Raw genomic sequence first — 16,611 nt, forward strand, 5'->3', positions numbered from 1 at the left:
CAATGGAGAATGATTATCACTTCGCCTCTCCTCTGTCTCTGCACGTCCCCTCCCACTGCCTCCCCCTCTCTTCTATTTCTCGCTCATTCTTTCTCCTCTTCCCATTCAGCACGCGAGGTCAAGTGTCACTCCGTCTCTGTTGTCAAGGCTGCCAATCACCCACACAGTGAGTGCGAGGCAACTGTTGCCAAGGAAACAGAGCGATTTGGTTGCTAGGCACCTGGAGCTGTGCTCACAATAGTCATTTTGTTGCTTAGAAGCGCGCACACACACACATGCATACACAAATACACACAAAGCCACAGAAATGGCTTTGCCCGATCAACAAGTTTACACAGCCTTCGAGTGAAATTCATATAAATTACAATTATACAGCGTGCTAATAAATATGAGATTTGCTTACTCAGTTGCAAGAAATCATGGAATAATAAATTGTAAGAGAGTAATTTATCATGGGCACATTTGCAAACAGATGCTAATATACTGCTGAATGTGCAATGAAATGTTGATTTTCTAATTTATAATACTTAGCAATAATGCTAATGTGCCAAAAATGTAACTCAGGATGTTTTATTCTCGCTCGTTCGCTGCCTGATTAATCAGCATGCCCTGACGTCCAAGAATTCTTCAAACCCACACCTAAACTTGATCAATAAAAGACATAAACATCCATCACTCTGACTAAAAATAGTTACCCATAAAATCAATCAGCCCCTTATTTCCCCACCGGCACATGGACCCAGTGAACCCAGCTTTATACATACGGGGACCTGCTTGTTTTCATAAGCTCCATCAATCCCCCGACTCTCGACTGGCATGTAGATCATTTTAACTCTCATGCAATATATACAAACACACACATATATACATATATATAAATATATATATATATATACTGTGTGTGTGTGTGCTTCTGATTCTCCATCACGGCAGCCAGTCAGCTGAGCCGAATGCTGAAATGTCAGCCACGGGTGCAAGCCTTGACTTGTCCTCATGTGTTACTGTCTCCTGTTGCTGCAGCTACAGGCACCGAACTCTCACATATTTTTAGCATGAGCCAGGGAGTCAAAAATAGGAATGCACGGGTAGTTTGTAGTGCAAAAAATGGATGATGGTTATGCACGGTATTAACATACCGTAGCAGAGGTAGAATTGCAACCATTTACGTCCAAGGAAAACCACAAAAAAGCCATTTCTGCCACAGATTTTGCAAACTATAAAATGTCCGTTGGCTGCCGAGTGTGAAGGACTGTGAAAGAAGTGATAAGATTATGGGCTCACGTGTGTGTGTACGAGTGACAGACAAGGGTATGCAATCAAGAAGGTTTGAAATTAACGTCTGAGTCGGGAGACTTTTGTGTTAAGCTCCCTGAACTAATTCCTGGGAGGGTTTAGCTTAGTGGCATGGTGCAGATCTTCCCCACCAGCGCCTCTGCAGGAGACGCTGAACATGGCCGGGCCACGTAAAAACTCATTTCCTCCACAGGTGTGAGGAGTGACATGGTTGATAAACCTACAATGATAAAACCTTTTCGGGGACTTGATTTGATTTGGGCTCCTGGCTAGCCCTGATTGCCTTCTATTAAAGAAATAACACCTCTCTGATTGGACAAAATAAGCCTTTTCCCATAAAACACCACCTCTGGTTGCTTAATTAAAATGCACCCCGTGTGTGTGTGAGTGTGTGTGTGTGTGTGTGTGTGTGTGTGTGTGTGTGTGTGTGTGTGTGTGTGTGTGTGTGTGTGTGTGTGTGTGTGTCACCTCCTCAGCTTTTGCTATACATCTATCTGTGTCTGCCATTGTCGTCTACTGAATAGTGCTCTGCTTTTGGTCCAGTGTAGATGACAAAGCTTCCACTCGACTACGCGTATTCTCAAGCAATAACATCCACATCTGTATTATCAACCCAAGAATACCCGTGGTCGAGACCGGAGCAAAGAGGCCCACCTCCTCCCCTCCATCCCACTGCTCTCGGTACTGGAGCTCATTCGCCCCCCTTTCCTTCCTCTGCGCTGCATCCGCTCGGCTCCGGCACAATGAGATTGCAGCGTGGAAGAGGAGGAGGTCTGTGTGGAGGCAAATCTTAAAGGACAGCACCTGGGACAAGACAGACAAAAGAGATCATATTTACCCTTCAATAGCAATCCGGCGGCGTGGCTCGGAGGTTTTAATGCACATTTCACGCGCGCTTCAAGTCACATCTTGAGCACATTGTTGGACTAATAACCCAATTGTAAGCTTTTACAACCACAGCCACACAAACATAGACACACACAGACACACACAGGCAGCGTGTATACCTGAGCTGCACCAAGTAAACAGATTACACTGCCAACAGCCAGTCCCATCGCTCCCCCCAGTATCAAGCAACCATTTAGCCGAGCGCTGAGGGAGAGGGCCGGCTCACCAATTATCAAATAGGTGTCAGTGTGTGTTCTGCTGCACGGAGGGGAGAGAGCCCGGTTACCAAACAGATGTTCAGCCCTCACCTCCATCCCCTCCTCCTCAACTCCCAACCTTCTCCCAATGCATTTTCCACCTCCTTTTCCCCATCCATCTCCTTCCTCCTCTCCCTTGTCTCACTGACTCCCTGGCACGGCCTTCCCCCATCTCCTCTCCCTCTACACACAAACACTCTCTCTCTCTCTCTCTCTCTCCCTCTTTATCTCTTTCTTGGTCCGTCCCATGGAGAATAAGCCCAACTCTTCACCATCCACACTTGCCAATTAGAGACAAGTAGTTGTCAATCAGGAACAAGAGGAGGAGGAGGAGAGAACGAGAGCGAGGGATATTCATTGGGGAAGTGGTGTTGGTGGTGGTGGTGGTGGTGGTGGTGTTGGTGGGGGCGTTAGTGGGTGGGGGTGCGTTTGCATCAGCACCACAGACATGTACAAGCATGACTTGACTGTCTGCCTTCTCCTCGTAACCTTTCCTCTCTGATGCTTGTGATCCCTGCCCTGGTTGTTTCCCACTCTCGCCCTGTGTGTTTACGGCCGCTCCTTCCTACTTTGTCATCCTCCGATTAGCATTGTTATCACACACGTAAACCCCCCCACCCTCACTTAGCAAACCTGCTCACCCTGAAACCCTACACTCACAGGAAAGTTCCCATTTGACTCACTAACGCCCCAAACGTGGTTAGTCCACTTCACTACCCGTTGCCGTTGTAACGCAAACCTGAAGCCGAGGACCTTCACGTCAAACGATATCCTGACACTGGTCTGTCCTCATTACCTTCACTCCTCCAATCCTCCTCTCCTCATCTCTCTCTCCTCTCCTCACCTCGGCCTCCTCCCTCTCTCCTGTCCACGTCTGGGGCCGCTGATGATGACAACTCAAGTGGACGTGTCTTCTGTTCTCACCGAGAGCTGTGAAGAGATGTACGTAGGTGTCAGAGATCTGGTGTAAAAATACACCCGGCTGCTGCCCTCCTTCACCACACAGGGCCGGTGTGTGTCTGCTCGGTGTCACTGGGAGGCCTCCGTCTAATTTGAAGACATGCTTCGGTGTGGTTCTGCCTGTGTATGTGGAAGCCGAGCTATGATAGCATGACACTCACATATGGGTGTGCCTGCGGCTGCAGACTCGACTGTGTGCACCAGCCGCCTTCTCCTTTTTTTTTTCTTCTGGTCACCACAGTTTATACTTTTCCCAAACTGGTCCACATCTTCACATATATGATCAAACCTTCGTTCCCGATACTTTCTTTAGATTGGATAAGAAGTTTATCTGGTGCCACAGGACATCTGGTTTGCATTTATAAGAAAATCCATTTCCTGAATTGACTTGATTGAAAGTGAGCTGGCTCCAGCTGGAGGGCCTAATGAAGGAAAATCAGTCTGTGTTCCGTGGTTATGCGTGACGCACGCGGACTTTATCAATCCTCAGACCTAATGTCAGCTAGAATGCAAGTGGCGAAAGACAAGACACTGAGATGGAGACAGGAGAGCGAGCGGACGCTGGGGCTGCCTCCTGCACATTACCGCCTAATTGCTTGGAACTAAAGATGCTGTTATGAGGATGCTTATGCTTATGCCTGCCACAGCAAATCTTTCCAGTCTTTCTGGCCACACTGTGGAGTCGAATAATCACTACCCAGGCAAAAAAAACCCAACAAGATAGTGGTGGCATCAAATTCTGCCTAAAGTTGCAGAATAAAGAAAACCCCCTCCTGCATTTTGGAGCCAAACTTTTAGTGATAAACTTAACACAGCCACTTTGTCTTTCTTAATGTTTGCTGCAATTAAATGCATTTAGGCTCGTTGGCCTACTATAGCCCAGATAACAGCAGACAGGCACTGTAAAATTGCAGATAGCCACCACCTGTCCTCTACGTGACAGGCTTGGATATGAAGCTTTTCTTTGTTTGTAAATACATCCGCTGCCACTGACAAGGACCCAGTTCAGAGGGGATCGAGCCTTTAACCCTTTGCAGGGAGCAGGAAGGAGGGAGGTTGGGTCTTTATTGTACAAAGGAGGCGGACGGACACGCTGTGGGCTCGAAGTGCAGGTGCAATTCTCCATCCCGGGGTTAAGCAGGCACTTATTGGTGGTGATGCTGATGGGACCAACCTGTTCAGTTCTCAAATCACAAAGCCCAGAGATGGATCGGGTCGTCCATCCCGTGCCATGCGCACTGCTCCACAAATAATAACCCGGATCTCTCTGATTAAAATCTTGTTTTTTTTTTAATTTTTCACTTTAGGGATAGTCAACAAATATGTGTGAATAAGAGGAGAGTGTAAAGTGATGGGAGCAGGAGCGGCGCCGCGCACTGAACTGTGTCCACGTCGCTTTTCGTGGTGAAATATATATATTTAAAGAAAAAAGATTCAACTTACCGCTTGTGCACCTTGTTTTTGATTGTGTGTCCTCCTGCAGGAAGCCGCTCCACACGCCGCACATTGTATCCATGCTGAAGTGTGACAACCGACCACACTGTGCAGGGAAACGCCCCCCGCCTCTCCTCCTTTCTCTCCTGTGCGCTTCTCCTCCTGCTCGTATGGGAATCACATAACCACTCCTTGTTTTTCCACTCTCACCCGGGGAGGGATGGAGGGATGGAGCGATGGAGCCGATGCAGCAGCAGCATCAGCATCAGCAGCAGCATCCCATGCAACTCAGCTGCAACCTCTCACCTCTCCTCCTCCTCTTCTGCTTTTCTCCTCCTCTCCTCCTCGCCTCCTCCTCTTCCTCCTCCTCCTCCTCTTCTTCTCGTTTTGTCCATGCCTCCTCCCAGACCTGCCGTCAAAGAGCATGCCCTTATAGTGCAGCGTTATCCAATCGAGGGTCCGGGGACCATTGAGGGGACCAATGGTTGATGGAGCTCTGCTAACATGGAAATAAATGGTTTGGGGTATAGAGCTGTACAACCTGGGTTCTAAAGTAAAAATCTCATTCATTATCTGAATAGGGGACGGTCAATAGATGTGACTGTCCAAGGTAGATCAACACAATGATGTTTTAAGCTCCATTAGAAGCCACAAGTCTTAATGTCTTAAGAGAAAAATCTGTATTTGGTGGAGCCCGCTGTTACCATGGAAATGTTTACCACAAGCGCAAAAAATGATGGAGGATAAAATATTAGAAAGGATTCTTGAGACCATGGTCAAAAATTAATAAAATCCAGAACTGTTTGAAAAGCTGGAGGTCATTGTTTTGCTTTTTTGGGCTCAACAGCTTCCAGAGGTCAAAATCCCATTCATTTTCTAAATAGAGATTTTGATCATAAGCCATAGAACTGTACCCGTCCAATGTAGACTTACCACAAGCTAGAAGCTGCAAATTTGTATCACATCAACTGCATTTCTAAGAAAATACTGCTTTATTAGCGATGTCAAGGAGAATTACTACACTGCCCTTAATCTTTAGGTGCAATGGCGACGTCTCCGATTGGTGGAGCTCACTGTTACCATGGAAATGTTTACCACAGCGGTGAAAATCCTGTTGACAGATAAGATGGTTCAGCGTCACTGTCTGTCTAACATGCTGCGGTCCAAAGGGGTGAAAATCTCTGCAACAAGGTTCAATTCAACAAGAAGCATGATGGAAGTCACTGGACAGGGATAATTTGCAAAGGTTTATGGGATGTGTAGTTCAATCACTCTAAAAATAATCCTGTACACAGTATTTTACCTTTGCCTTTGGTCCATTTTTCTACTTGTTTTGCCCTGAATCAAATGTTTTATGGTCACAATAAATCCCTTAGCTGGTCTGCCTGGTTCCAGACTTTTTTAATGAGGATGTTCGGAAATGTCAAAGGACAAAATGAAAGGGAAATTTACTTCCGGAACCAGAGACGAAGTGGGCGGTCACTGTTACGCTCTATGCACGTGTGAGAGTGGATGACTCACTGATATCCCTGCACCCACAGAGCCGACAGAACGTTTTGTGCCGTTGGTTACAGCTGAATCTTGAGCAATAAAGTGTCTACGTCATGTTGTATTAGAGAATTAATTTGTCATTTTATTTCCCAGTGTGTGGTCACAATAGAACATGTTAAAAACACGCTGCATTAATTAAACCTCTGTGGTATTTTGTCACTCCTTCAGTCACTTGTTTGAATTCTCCAGGGTGGACAGACCAGTAAAATCCAATGCAAGCTTGTGCAACATCCATGCAAGAAGTAACCAAAGCTTGCTACCTACCTTTTCCAAGCTTACACTGCTATAACATATTTGCCTCAACTCCATGGTCATTGCATTACTTCGTGCTATTCATTCACCATTAGAGTTATTCAGAAAACAAGAAAAAACGCTGACAGTATATAGCGCTATAAATATGACACAACAGTACATAATACAACAACACAGTTACGTTCTAAACTCACAATTGTCGTGTTAGATTGTGTTGCGTTTTATAAACAATGATCGTTTTTATATTTTGATATATCTACTGAGATATAAATAAAGACTGTTGAGCACAAACACAGAAATAGAGGAACATCATGTTAGATAAAGCCACTGCTCTGTCAGTCATTAGCGCCGAAATCATAATAGAAGATGAGGCCCAGATTGTGTGTTTTGAGTGGTGTTCCCTGCAGGGTTTCAACAAAGGTGCGTTAGTGTGTGTGAATGGGTGTGTGTGTGTGTGTGTGTGTGTGTGTTTGTGTGTGTGTTTGTGTGTGTGTGTGTATGTGTGTGTGTGTGTGTGTGTTGCGACTCCTAATCCAGTCTCCTGGGACCTCTGTATCCGGTTGATGGTCTTCCTTAGCGGACATGCCATGCTGGATGGGATTGGTGGTTAGGCCTTTCATAATCCTCTCCTCATCTGGTCCCTGAAAAGGAGCTGCCCCTCTAAACCCAAAATGTGTGTGTGTGTGTGTGTGTGTTCGGTGTGTTTGTGTATGTGTGTGTGTGTGTGTGTGTGTGTGTCTGTTATTGTCTCAATGCTCAGTAATGATCCACACAGGAGCTAAACTGGCTTTTGTCAACATTCTTTGCTCCACAGCAACTTATCTTCATTTTTTCCTCATTTAGTCTCTCCTGTCTTTTCCTCGCTGTCTTTATTCCGCTGCTGCACATCAGGAGCAGAGCGGCAGGCGCAGGCTTTGTGCGGCACTTAGAGACAGACACACAGCAAACATGTAAATTGGATGTTTGAGAGCCCACAAGGCTGATTCTGTAAGGCACTGGAGCCTTCAAGGCCATAAAAAAACTGATAGCATATTTCATGAAATAAATGAGCAGCCATACAGTCTCTCTCTCTTTCTCTCTCACACACACACACATACAGTGTTAATGGCTTCATAATTGTCGGAGGCAGACCATTGAGCATAATCAGGAGACTGCAGCAAGGCAAAGACCAATATTTGTAATTTACTGTGACAGATAGTACATTTTTATTACCCAGGGGTTGCTGGTTTGTTTTGGGATGCAATAAACTATGCTCATCCGCGTACTTTTTATCTCTCTCAGTTCACACACTCACTCCGTCTCGCTCTCCCCCTCTCTCACTCTCTCTCTCCCCCTCTCACACACACTTGCTTTTCACACATACACACACACACGCACACACACGGTGGTTCAGCCCCAGACAGTGTGTGACTTGTGGGTCAGGAGCATTACGCTCAAACAGACAGACACTGAGTCGGAGAGCAAAGTTCAGCTCATCACAGGAAGTCATAGGCAGACACACACACAGTCATAGCCCTAAATCATATATTTACATATCACCCTCTGACATAATTAAAACGTCTCTGAACCGAACTCTTTGGTTTTGATCTGGCATCCACAAGTGTTTTCTTTTCTTTTCCATCCTGACAAATGCTTTTTTCCCAGAGAGCATAATGCTTAAACGAGCACCCCATCGATTTAGCATTGTGCTCTTATAACATTGTCGGACTTATCATGGATAAGGAAAGAAAAAGGCCGAAATCAATGCAGCAGAACCGGAGATAACGTCTTTTTTTTATTCCACACATTCCTCATGCCTGTCAAAACCTGGCGCCTACACAACCCACAATGCAACGCAACGGTGCAGACAGAGATTTGTGTGTGCTATTAGAGGGTGATTTATCCTCATGCATCAAGCGCAGATGGTTGGTCACACAGGTCTGATAACTCCTCGTTCTAACTCTGCACCTACTGGTCTTTCAAACTTGTAGACTCAAATGACCAAAGTGACATCACTTGAGGCTATCAATCAGATTTCATATGTAGTAGCACTCCTCAAGTTTCTAATGAGACCCCATTTAATATGTTGCACATTATTCCACACGTGAATATACAGAATCTGAAGGCGGAGGACTGGCTTCTGGGGCAGGAAGCCTCGGGTTTCTGTTTCTAGTTTGACCAATCAAAGTCCGTGTGGAGAGCAAAAGAGACAGAACATATTAACATAGATTCATTGGCTCTCAGCCTTTTAATTCATCTGAATTCATATGCAGACATCCAGGCACGTGCACAGACATTTTGGGGGGCAGGTGCTCAAACCATAAAAATCAATAAAAACTTACTCATTCTCCCTCATTTGTTTTACTAGTTGATGGCCTGATCCAATAAAAAAGAGAGCTGCTAGCCTGAACTGCTTGTGGCAGTTCCCTGTCCTGCTTTTGGAGTCTGTCTTTTCTTGGCATTATGATGCAAATTTTGTAAATGAGATAAATAAATGTTATGCATAATAATCAAGAGTGACTTACATAATCTCTATAAAGCTGACAACACAGTACACACACATTTTTGTTTACTGTTTTCTGACAGAGTTGAAGTATAAGCAGCACAACACTAATAATATACCACAATATACCTCACCAGACTGTCATGTAGCTCAACTTAAGACCTGCCTTTCATTTCAATAATTACGATTTTAAATAAAACAAAACTAGTGAACTTAATTTGTAGAATAGTAAAACTGCCTTTAAATTCTCTGTCTGTCTGTCTGTCTGTCTGTCTGTCTGTCTGTCTGTCTGTCTGTCTGTCTGTCTGTCTGTCTGTCTGTCTGTCTGTCTGTCTGTCTGTCTGTCTGTCTGTCTGTCTGTCTGTCTGTCTGTCTGTCTGTCTGTCTGTCTGTCTGTCTGTCTGTCTGTCTGTCTGTCTGTCTGTCTGTCTGTCTGTCTGTCTGTCTGTCTGTCTGTCTGTCTGTCTGTCTGTCTGTCTGTCTGTCTGTCTGTCTGTCTGTCTGTCTGTCTGTCTGTCTGTCTGTCTGTCTGTCTGTCTGTCTGTCTGTCTGTCTGTCTGTCTGTCTGTCTGTCTGTCTGTCTGTCTGCCTGCCTGTCTGTCTGTCTGTCTGTCTGTCTGTCTGTCTGTATGTCTGTTAATGGAGATGAAACAAAATGTGGTCTGGATTTAAAGCACCCATAAAATATCACTGGTTGTGTTTTGTGTGTTCGACTTTGTGTGTGACCAAAGAAACTAGTAGGATTGTAAGTAACGTACGGCGAACAGAAGAGTCTTGGCCCAGATATCGGCTGTCTACACCACAAGCCCCAAAATATCAGTCGCTGCCCCCAGATGCTAATTCAGCAACAAACAATGGGCCCAGAGATAGTGTTCTTCCTAATGCATATATGCCTTACACGAGTTAGCATGTTTATGAGGATTATGTCCCTCACATTCACTTGGCTCTGGTAGAAAGTGACGTAAGCATCGAGTCAGCCGCCGACCAAAGCAAATACAAATCACTTCCCTCTCAGGCTAATGGCTTTAAATACTTAGGTATTTAAAAAAACATGACATCACCACAAGAGGCAGCACCATTCATAATTAAAAACTAATTTGTACAGTGTGCCTAGAACATATGAATCATCAGAATGAGCTCCTCATTGGTTTTTACTGGATTGAGCCCGGTCTGTTGACTTTAGTGACACGATATATCATGAAATATCTGCTTGTGTCGCCCTGAAAGAGAATCACTCACTGGTTTTAACCCTCACCAGTCATTAGAATCACACATGTGAATTATTAAATGAGCATTTTTTCTATTTATTTTATTTAATTTGTTCACTCTGAGGCAGAACTTTAAAAGTGTCAGTGATTCACACTCTAATTGGAGTGGAAGGATGCTCATGGTGCTCAGTAGTCCGTTTGTAGGGTTGGGAACGAGGGAAGCTGGCAATCAGGGTGGAGAAACAGTGTGTGTAAGTGTGCGTGTGTTTCTGTGGTTGTGAGGACCAATTTGTGTATGTGTGTGTGTCAGTGTTAACAAGAGAGACAAATAGGAACAGAGAGAGAGGGAGAGAGAGAGAGAGAGAGGGGGAGAGAGAGGGAGGGAGAGAGAGGGAAAGAGAGCAGGTGCACCACTAATGGCTTTTTAAAAAGGTTACAGCGTGGAGCTCTTCTTTTCTAATGGGGCTCCGGCTGTGCTTGAGAAGCAATTTCCGGAAATGATAATGTTGTCGAGAGTGCTGAGAGTTCTGTGTGCTTGTGTGTGGTTGTTTGTGTGTATGTGAGTGTGTGTGTGTGTGGTTGGGTGTGTGAGTGTGTGTGTGTGTGTCTCGTCATTAACAAGACTGACAAACACAAACTCAAAGGAACACAAAGAGGGAGAGTGGGGGGAGACATGGGGTAATTGGGAGAGAAAAGAAAGAGGAATGGCCTGTGTCTGCATTTCAAAGTAATTGTGCCATTACATTACATTTATTAGCTTGATGACTAATGCCTAATGTGGGCCAGCCAGGGTCTCAAGTGGAAAAGAAGAAAACATTTAAAAAGCTCTTTTCTGGTTAAGCATATTTTTACATTCCTAATGTGCCATTTGATTTCACAAACATTTCATCTGGATGCTGAAAGCTTCCCTCTCTCCAGGCTTTATCCTGGGTGAGGCGTGGTGAACACTGCCCCCCTGTGGTCACAGCTGATAACGACAAATTTTTCTTCAACACAGTGTCTTTCCAGAAAAAAATCCTAAAAAATTTGTCATATTGAAAGTTGTGATATTCACTTTTACAGATATTTCCATCTTTGAATTAAATACAAATGTGGGCACATAACAATAAATTGAGTCAGAGCAATTTATACATAGAAATTATATATTCTACATTTACACTTCCATTCCTATTGCTCAGCTGTCCACTGAGGGGCAGTGCTTTCCCATGAGTTCCCTGCAGTATCCAATTCTGGTGTGTTTGCCTTGTAAAAGAGATAGAAATCACTAAATACAAGTGAGCTACTGAGGGACACTAATGCTGGAGCTGCTCACAGCTGCACAAAATGAAAAAAGTTGTGTAATTTTTTGTTTTGTCTTTGCGACATTTAATTAGCGGAGGCAATCCAGGATGGCTTCTTCTGTCTTCCTGTAATTACAACTATTAGTATGTAACATACGGTGACTGGGACATTGTGACACACCTCCAATACTCAAGATTCAACATGGAATACTAATCTGATACAGTAAAACACAACACGGTGGATTGGCCTTTTCATTGAAAACTGTTGAAGATATTTTCTAACAGTGGGAGAAGTGTGCAGGTTTGAATAATACAATGAATGATGCCTGACGTCTATTCAGCTGTTTGGGTTACTGGCTAACTGGCAGTTGATATTAGACACACATGAACAAATAGGTCAAAATGTCTGCAGTGAAATACAGCTATTGCTCCTAGTTGAGTGACATTCAGGATGTATTTATTATCATCAGCACACAGATATGCACAAAATAGGTCTGGGATTGTCACTAAGTAGAGTTCAGACCTGCGCCAAGGCTCGACAGCGCCCTGATGGAACCACACCAGATCCAGATTTCTATTTGGATCTGCACCAAATTACACACACCAATAGATATCAGCTGCCTAAATATGCCTGATATTTGTCATAAGAATCCATGACATATTCTCTGTGACAATGGTAAAAATGTTGAAAAATGCAAAGATAAATAGAGTGAAAAAGAAACCTCTTGGATCCAAAATTGTGTCATGGTGGTTTTGAGGATTTTGCTCACAAACGGAAAAAAGGACAGACGTTACAACAAAATAGATGGTGCTGGTATGAGGGCCTGATTGTGTTCACTCAGAACTATATTGTACAATGTGTTGCCGGATCATTTCAGAAATCAGGCAGGTTTCTATTGGATCTGAAGGGGAACACTCAGAGATGGAGGGAAAAGCTGGCTTTCATAGAGAGAAAGGAGACTTGATGTAACACACGTACTCACACACATTCTCTTATTGGAGAAATTTATAGTTATTGTGCTTTTTAATCCACATTACAAATGAGAATTATAAATCCTATCTCACAACTCACAGCCATCACAGTCCAACCCTGACTGAGGTGTGGGAGGTCTTCAAACGAAGCAAACAAAAAGTGCAATTCAGGCAGCAGCGTGTGGTAATTGCCATTTATTTTGTTAAATAAATACAAAACAAAGACATATTAACGTGGGTGTTCTCTATCCCTTCGGTTGTTTACAAAAAAAAAGATGAAGTGTTACTGTGGCTAATCTCAAAGCTATAAGGATCACCTTCTGCTATAACAGGCATAGTTGGGACGCCTCGGCAGGGGGTCCTGTGAAGGCCTGCACTTACGCACTAACACAAGTGTGGAATTATAGCAGCTACTTTTGACTGTTTCATTTAAGAAAACCAAATTAACAGTTACACTGCCGTACAATGTACAATCATCATACACACACCAGTAAGCATACACACTCACACACACCTACACATGCTTAACAAAACCCTATGTCTTCTGTATATAAGCCAATGCACACTCTCCCACTGGCAGCCTGTCTGTCCTCCTGAACTGAGCAGAACCAAAGCGAGTTGTCAGCCACCACCACACACACATCAGGATTTCACACACTTCTCCACTGCGCTACATTCCTGCTTCAGATCAGGCTACTACTCGTGTTCCTGCAGGACAGTCTCAGGTTGCGTCTCACTGTTCTCACACTTGAAACATAATGATAATGTGGTGTATACTGTGTGAGAAACCTATTCACTGTACAAAACTATACAAAAGTCAAGAGATCGTAGCTTTGTGTCACACACATGGTCTGCGCCATTGGATTCATTGTCGGTGTGAGGAAATAATGGTAGATAGGAAAAATAACAAAAAACAATCTTGTAACACATTTGTTTTGTTAACATGTTGTGTGTCATGTATTTAGATAAAAGTTATTTGAAATTAAAAAATGAAGACCAAGCATGAGAGGGTGTAAGGGACACAGCAGATGGTGCATTATATGGGACACTGACAAAGAATTTGTATAAAACTTTATAATAAAACTTTTCCAAATATTTCACAGCATGGACGTAGAACATACACATTGTCATAACACACACACACAAGAACACACACACCCGCACACACACACACCTGAATATTAAGTAGTTAAAATGTTTGGAAGGTTGGTGTAAATCCAGTTCCGTTCTCTACAGGGATGAGTCAACTGATGCTCCAACACAAACATGGTTTCAGAGTAGACTGTATATAAAGATGGACGATATGACAGCTTCCCTTAATTTAAGCCTAAGTGTCTTGATCTCCACCTGGTGGCTGGCTGCAGTATGCGTCATTCATTTGAACACCAGGTAAACTGTGTGTACTGCTTTTGGAGATGACTTTAAGATTTGTAATTAGATACACATAATTCTATCTAAAATATTGTTTATTATAGTATTTTATTGATCTATTTACTGTTTTTTATTGTTCACTTATTATGTCTGCACAGAAACAGGCCCACCCCTTATATTTTCCTAAAAAGTAAACTTCTGATATAATTTTTTCAAACATGGTTCCTGTCGTTGTAGGCAGTTCTTCATGCGGCTCGGATCTATGGTGCCGTTCGTGTCCAGGATATTTCAGGTTCCTTTCTGGATAGCGGGAGGACATGGAGACGCGTCGTCCATCTTTTTTGCAGTCTACGTGAATCACAAACACAGCTCTAGTGTGTGTAAATCTCCCGTCTATCACTTCACACAATGTACAGCAAAAGATCGAACCGATATTCTCCCTAAACAGGTAAAGAAACAACACTTATGACTGAACGCTAAACCGGTTCATCTGTGCTATAATTTACAAAAGCGCTTTCCTCTTCGACAGCATCTCTTGTTAGTCCTTTGTGACAGAAAAAATCTTCTGTATCGAAATTCTCGGTGGCGCCTGCTTTCTGATTGGATGAGAGGTCTTTTTTTTCCATTTGATTGTCCTGAGTGTCAGAATGTGGTCTTTTGAGGACGATCCGGTAGTGATTGGGATATTCTTCCGTCCCCAAACCCTCAGTTTATTTTTTATTGGTGTGTGTTTTATCAAGTCATCACCAGCCAACAGTCTTTAAAGTTCCTGTCGAGTCTTTGTGTAAAGACAGGACAAGGGAGAGTGACACAGTATTGCTTCAACACCTCTGGCTTAGGCAAGTCTCATAAGGGGTCTTTTACACCCAGAAGATAACGTGAGACCGTCTCATAGGATAAACGGGACCGAAGGACAGGTCTTTGTCTCATATTGGTCTTCAAAACGACAGGTTCTCCTCCAGGCTCGCCTTGTGCATGTGTGCGCTGTCCTCCTCCCTGTGATTGGTCGGCCTTTCACACCTGCGTTGATTTGATTCGACGGAGAGGATGTCGTCCTTTGGGGTGGGCGGGGCAGGGCGGGGGGCTTTCGGACGGCAGGTCTAGACTGCGCTGGTGAGGCAACGCCGTGAGGGGAGGAGCACATCGGGAGGGGTGGGGGACGGGATTGGCTGATGGTCATGTGATCTCAGAATACGGTAGCCCTGGAGCCTAACAGGAGGGAAAGGAGAAACGGAGGTTCAGGTAACGTAGAATGCGAGGGAGTAGAAAACAGAGAGGTAAAACCTGAGGGAACAGGGAAGAAAACTTGACTAAAACAGCAAGAGACAAGAATGGAGAATGACCACGTCTAGAAAAGAGAAGGGATGCACACAACAGAGGAATCAGACAGGAAGAAGCATGTAAGAAACTCAGAGATGTAATAAAACAATAGAAGTTATAAGGGAGGAGATAATTAACAAAACTCTCTCCTAACATATTTAAACCCTGTATGGCACTGAGTGGGGATCAAACCTCCACCCAAGGCCCAACAGTCCCCTTAAGGTCAATCAAGCTGCACCGAACTTCACACTCATAGATAAGATTTGAAAAAAGAAAAACACAATGTTTAAAAAGGCCCCTGATCTGGTAAATGTCTAAAGTTGCTTACAAACAAACAAAGGACAAAACTCTTTGGTGGAGGTAATAAGTATTTGCTTTGACAAAACCCTCCCAATTTAAAGAAATACATACACTCTACATTTATTTTATTCTGTTGATCTGTTTGATTATTTTATCAATGATCTGTCACCCACCCCTTACCTGGAGGCCACTTAACTTTTCGAGTGGACTCTCCACACGGGGCAGACTGAGCAGAGGGATCCCGACACAGGGCTCTAGGGGGCGCTGCGGAGGTGGAGGAGTCGGCGTTCCTATCTGGGTTTGCTGGAAATTGTTGATCACACATGACACCTGATGGAGAGCAAAGAACAGAGGGAAATTAAAAAGGAGGGGAGAAGTTCACTGACCTGCAGAGATGGATGAGTGTGTGTGTCATGTGCTGAGTGAGCATGGAAACCGATTCTGAAGAGGGCACTTAAAGTTTGAGAGGCAGACTGAAATTAAGCGTTAGTGTTAAGATGAGCCACAGTCAGCACTTTGAGCTTTAACGTTATCACTGTTTCTAAAAGATCTTTGGCCAAAAGCTTTGAGACCTCTTCAACAAAAATACCCAGGTAATAGGTTTTATTCTGTGTCTCCATAATCTTTATATATATAGATTATTGTTTTCTTGTATTTAAAGCCTCTTCAGCTCATTGGTCAACTGTAGTTGTTTTAAATGTGCTTTGTTTTGAATTTAACAGTGTGTTAAAAAACTGACAAAGAAGCTGCAGGTTAAAACAAATAATGGCTGATATAAAATGCTCTACTCCTTAACCAATCAGGTATATGTTTAGTGCTGCAAGCAAGGGGGTAAATAGATATTTCCTGGAACTTTATTCAGACCCTGGTATCTGCAGTGGAAACACAAGGAGTTCCTGCAAAGGTTCCTAATTGCTGGAAAAGTTCCTGCAGTTAGAACACGGCTTAAATGGGACAACATGAATGTGCCTTCAGGGCAACCTAGTCACATTCACAGTGTAACAGTGTAACAGTGTGTGTGTGTGTGTGTGTGTGTGTGTGTG

General features: G+C 43.8%; 1 protein-coding gene across 3 annotated transcripts in view; it reads right to left on the reverse strand.

Moving 5' to 3' along the window:
• Positions 1-12,593: 12,593 nt before the first annotated feature.
• The window catches only part of LOC132997837 (phospholipid phosphatase-related protein type 5-like), a 47,928-nt gene continuing 43,910 nt past the window's right edge, over positions 12,594-16,611 (reverse strand). For 2 of the 3 annotated variants that reach the window (XM_061067477.1, XM_061067476.1), the window contains exons 9-10: positions 15,765-15,898; positions 12,594-15,157 (exon numbers count right to left, since the gene is read on the reverse strand). In XM_061067477.1, the coding sequence (XP_060923460.1) occupies positions 15,049-15,157; positions 15,765-15,898 (243 nt within the window). In that variant the 3' untranslated portion in view covers positions 12,594-15,048. Of the gene's footprint in view, positions 15,158-15,748; positions 15,899-16,611 lie in introns of all 3 variants that reach the window. The other variant, XM_061067479.1, reaches the window with a different exon arrangement.

This window comes from Limanda limanda, chromosome 2, assembly GCF_963576545.1.
Source record: "Limanda limanda chromosome 2, fLimLim1.1, whole genome shotgun sequence".
NCBI classification, from domain to species: domain Eukaryota; kingdom Metazoa; phylum Chordata; class Actinopteri; order Pleuronectiformes; family Pleuronectidae; genus Limanda; species Limanda limanda.